The sequence below is a fragment of the Nilaparvata lugens genome, unplaced genomic scaffold (assembly GCF_014356525.2).
Source record: "Nilaparvata lugens isolate BPH unplaced genomic scaffold, ASM1435652v1 scaffold5434, whole genome shotgun sequence".
Taxonomy (NCBI): domain Eukaryota; kingdom Metazoa; phylum Arthropoda; class Insecta; order Hemiptera; family Delphacidae; genus Nilaparvata; species Nilaparvata lugens.
Window position 1 is genome coordinate 4,617 of NW_024091274.1, and position 5,210 is coordinate 9,826.

The 5,210-nt window shown below is 33.9% G+C and overlaps 1 protein-coding gene across 1 annotated transcript; it reads left to right on the forward strand.

Annotated features, from left to right (window-relative positions):
- The first annotated feature begins 261 nt into the window (after window positions 1–261).
- Window positions 262–3,849, forward strand: LOC111061015. Its single transcript, XM_022348704.2, has 3 exons — window positions 262–2,487; window positions 3,106–3,285; window positions 3,457–3,849. Exons 1-2 carry the CDS (start codon window positions 804–806, stop codon window positions 3,228–3,230), a joined length of 1,809 nt encoding a protein of 602 aa, XP_022204396.1. The 5' UTR covers window positions 262–803; the 3' UTR covers window positions 3,231–3,285; window positions 3,457–3,849.
- The last annotated feature ends 1,361 nt before the right edge of the window (window positions 3,850–5,210 follow it).

The following is a 5,210-nucleotide window of genomic DNA, read 5'->3' on the forward strand; positions in this document are numbered from 1 at the left end:
ACTTTCAATTTTTGGGCTCGATGATCACGCCGTCAGCGGGGGGGAAGGGTTGTAGGTAACCACGTCCCTTGCCGCCCCCAGGGTAAGTGTATTCAAGAAAAATCCGATGTAAATCGATGAAACAATCCCTCAGCTATTGATATGATACCATTCTCAAATTTTGGGCTCAACAATTACTCCGTCAGCGGGGTGATAGGTTGTAGGTATCAGGTACCTTGCCGCCCCCAAAAATATGATACAGTACCCAAAAGTTCTGAAAAGCTAAAATGAAGGCTCCAGGGGAAAAAGGGACAAAGTCCATTTTTTTCTGAAATTGAGTTTGAAACGCAGTTTTTTTCAGTTTTTGATGCTGAACACAATGGTGTATTTATTTTGGGGAAAAACGTGCTCATTGACGTAGTAAAGCATGAGTGAAGATTACATGTGCCAGGGAAGAAGGAGTCATGTCCAAGCGGTGCTCGGGAAGATGGAGCCAAGTCCATGACTAGTTGGATTTCGTTGCTACAAAGTCAAGTGAATATTTTATCATTATTTGACTGATGAATTATTTAATGCATAATTGTCAAATAATGAATATTATAAAATAATTTAATCGATTCTTAATTGTAAATTTCTCTTTACTTAGAATTATTCAAACATTGATATGATTCACAGCTGAAAGATAGTCTTTATTGTTGTTGAGCACTGTAACATTGCTGTGGCAGTGGCAATTTGTGAGCTGTCAGTGAGAGGTTAGTCCATGAGTCTGAGTAGTGCAAATCCAATCCAAGATAAAAAGTATTATTTTGCTACATGCTGTTATTATGGAAGAAGTTAAAGGTTTAAGTGAATTTGAAACTAGTGATGAAGATATTGGTGTTGTTTTAGAAAAGAAAACAAAAAAGAGGAAGGTCACAGGTAGGTTAAGGGACGTTGCTAAGAGACTGAGAGTGCAGAGTCATGAAGCAGGTAGTGACTGTAAATGTAGGGGTAAATGTTTTGAAGTTATTCCATTAGCTGCTAGAGATAATGTGATCAAAAACTTTAATTTGTTAGAAACTACAAATGAGCAGAATTCATACTTGTGTGGTCTCATATCCCTTGTTCCTGTTCAGCGCCGTCGGCCAAGAGTAGAACAGGCGAATGCTTTGTTAAAAGATGTTACATGTAAATACAAAGTTCGATGCATTGTGGAAAATAAAGTAACTGAGTTTCCAGTTTGCCGTAAAGCATTTACTGCTATTCATGGCATAACTAAAAAAAAGGTTGAATTTCTTATTAATAGTTTGAAACTAACTGGTCGTTCACCAAAGGATCAGAGAGGAAAACATAAAAATCGAAAACATCGACACAATGCTGAAGTGATTGATTCTGTAAAAGCTCACATTGACAGCTTCAATGGTCGTGGAGCACATTATTCAACAAAAGACACTAGTAAGAAGTACCTTCCAGAAGATCTCAGCATAAATAAGATGCATAAGCTTTTTATGGAGAAATACCCAGACATAAAAGTGTCATATGAGTCATATAGATCAGTCTTCAATAATGATTTCAATATTTCCTTCGGTTACCCAAGGACTGATACATGTAGCTTCTGTGATGAACACAACATTAAGCTTGAATGTTTGAAAATAGAGCTGAAAGAAATTAAAGATGATGAAAAGAAGGCTGAAGCTGAAACCAAAGTGAGAGAAGTTGAAATACAGTTGAAGCTTCATTTGAAAAAAGCTGAGAAGTTTTATCAACTCAAAGCTAAAGCAAGGAAACTTTCTAAGAAACCTGGTGGCTATACTGCAGTATGTATGGACTTCGGTAAAAATTTATGTGTGCCAAATATTACTAGCAATGATGCATATTACAAACGGCAGCTTTCTGTATTTTGTTTTAACATTCACAATTTGGGAAAAAATGATAGTTTATTCTACTTGTATCCAGAAAGTGAAGGAAAAAAAGGGAGTGCTAATGTATGTGACCTGTTATTTCATTTTGTCAACAATTATTTATCAGAACAAGTTGAACACCTCCATATATTTGCTGACTCATGTGGAGGACAAAATAAAAACATTAATATAATAAGATTTTTGCATTACCTCGTTCATACTAGGAAACAATTCAAGAGCATCCAAGTGACATATCCAATTAGAGGCCACAGCTACTTGGAATGTGACAAACAAATGGGTCTAATCAACTCAAAGTTTGGGGCAGAGCTACCGTGCGATTGGGTTGACCACTTCAGGGAAGCAAGGCAGAATCCACGACCCTTTGAAGTTGAAGAAGTTGATCATACATTTTGGCATGAATGGTCCAATTTCTTAGGTTTGACTTACAAGAAGAAATTGACTGTACCTACAAGACCAATAAAAGAGCTGAAAATTACCGAGGAGGCAGAAAGATTACTGTATTATAGACACAACTATAATGGACCATGGTACAATGTAGTAATCACGCTGCCACAACGGAAGAGATTTTGTGTTGAAAAAACTACACTACCTACTGCTTCATATAAAGGTTAGTATCATTTTTGTATCTGTCTCTATTATAGAAATGTTGAAATTGCGCAGAATTTTACCGGGCGTTCGGAAAGTCCCTGTGCACCAATAGTGAGTATTCCAGCTTTTATAGGAGGACAGCTCACTATTGGTGCACAGGGACTTTCCGAACGCCCGGTACTATAATTTTGAAATTTTTCAGTAATCTATTCTGAATAAAAACTTGAAATTAATCTACATTACAGTAAAAATCAAATTGCTCAGAATTCTATTTTAATTTTTAAAATTTTCAGTCATCTATTCTGAATGAAATCTAGAAATTTATCTAAATTATGGGGTTGATTTTTTTCATTTTTATGAACTTGGGAGATTAATATTCACAATCTACTCATATCCACAATATGAAAGGAAAAGGAATCATCTATCAGATTGATAAGAGTACTGACTGACACAGCTCATGATATAGATGGGATCTGTGATTGCTCAAAAGAATAGCCAGTTACAATGACATTGCAACAAAATTACCAACCTCTATGCTCACTCATCCATCATAAAAATCTGTCTCATTACGGTACTCATGCACAAGTCTCATGTGGGATTCTTTCAAAAATAAAAATAATATTGTGCATTTTTTCAGGAAAACTGCCTATCCAACAAGAAAAGTATGCCGACATCATAGATCTTTCAAAATTTTGTAAGAAGAAGGAGGCTGTGACGTATTTTAAGGAATTGCCACACAGTGATGTGAGAAATAGGAAATGAATAAGCATTGAAGAAAACTGTTTAATTATCAGCCTACCTACTGCTTCATATAAAGGTACAGTATTTTTTTCATCAAAATAATAGCCTGCGGCTTTATTAATTGCAGCAATATTTTCAATCTGTATGCTCAGCTATCTATCATCATCAGCTTTATTACCCATGCACAAGTCACAAGACACATGTGGGCTTCATCCAGACAGAAAAATAATACTGTGCATTTTTTCAGGAAATTTGGCTGTCAAACAAGAGAATAAGTGAGCCCACATCAGAGAGCTAACAATATCTTGCAAGCAGGAGACTACATTCTGTGAAATATTTTTTTGAAGTGAAATGGTGAAAAGACAATGAAGAGACATAGAAAAAACTGATTCATTTTCAACTGATAAAAAAATTCAAATTTAACTTTGATTTTCCCTAATTTAAAAATTTTATTTTCAAACCATGTTTTTACTATTTCAATGGTATTGACTAAGTAATTGTGTGTTGTTATAGTGTTGGTTTTTAAAGTGTTCTCAATTTTGTGTAATCCTAGACAGGGTGAAAATGTTATATAGGTACTTGTGCATTTATACATTTGGAAATTTTATTCAGTGACATAAATTAATGAAACTTGAAACTATTCTAATATTAATTTATTTCTGGAACCTAATCATCATGAATTGGATTTGGGCAAAAAATTACTGAAAATCTGGGGAAAAAAGAGCCAAGTCCAAAATATGCACTTTCTTCCCCATTAGGTTTGGTCACTGATTATCAAATTGTTTTATTTTACAGAGTTGTAATAGATTATTGGAAAAACACAGCAATATTATTGTTTCATAATAGTTTAAAAACCTATATTCAAACAGAAGGAAGTTCATTACCAGTAACTATAATAATAAAATGAACATAAACTTTAAAAACTTTCTCCTGAAAAATTTGCTCAGGTGGACTTGACCCCTTTTTCCCTTGGGCCCTTCAAATATCATTGAATAATCATTTTTTACAAAAATAAAATGAAAACTCGAAAATCAGTTATAAGTTCAAGTCAGAAGGTTGGATATTATTCAATTCAGATTATGATCCTACATCAAATTCGTGAAATTCTTATAGCTTTGCTAGTTTTAAACAGATTGAATTGAAACTTCATGTGTTTGTTAATATTGTATGAAGGGAAACGTTCATGATTTTTTGTAGAATTTTCCCCACGTCCCCTTCTCCCTCCCAAACCAAAAAAACATAATAAATGGTAGTTCTGATGCTATATGCGGGAAAATTCAAAAGTCGCGCTATTCTGAGCTTCCTCTGTGCTTCGCGGCAAGGAAGAGGATTGGATTAAATCGCCCGCGGAACAACGCTATTGGTCTACTCATTAGCGCTACTTTTGAATCCTCTCTCATAATATACCATCAGAACTACCATATGTTTTCGGTTTAGGAGGGAGAAGGGGACGTAGGAAAATTCTACAAAAAATCATGAACGATTCCCTTCATACAATTAACACACCCATGAAGTTTCAAATCAATCTGTTCAAAAATAACGAAGTTATAAGAATAATTTCTCCTATTTGTTGTTAGTTTATAATCAAAATTGAATAATATCCAACCTTCCGACCTGGACATTCAACTGATTTTTGAGTTCTCATTTTATTTTTGTTAAAAAATTATTATTCAATGATATTTTAGCTTTTCTGAGCTTGTGATTATATTTTTGACGAGTTTCTTCATACCTATATCCAATCAGGTATATATTATCTTACATGATACAGTTCTTGAGTAATTAACATTTATTTTGTATATTCTTGTCATTGAGTATATATACCTAACTGGATGAATACTTCTTGTACAAATCAATTCATATTCCATATAATTCAGTAATATTCTAGTAATTTGAATTAGAATAAAATATCATATGGGGAACTGTCTTAAGGCTGTTGGAGAATGTTTATTATAGAATGTAGTAACTGTTTGTAGCATTCAACGTTTTAATTCAAGTTCAGTA

What these genes read in the sequence shown, in the direction of transcription:
- LOC111061015 (XM_022348704.2), top strand. Translation starts at nt 804, where the DNA reads ATGGAAGAAGTTAAAGGTTTAAGTGAATTTGAAACTAGTGATGAAGAT. An exon ending in ACCTACTGCTTCATATAAAG is followed by an intron (nt 2,488 to 3,105) that starts GTTAGTATCATT and finishes GCATTTTTTCAG; the next exon opens with GAAAACTGCCTATCCAACAA.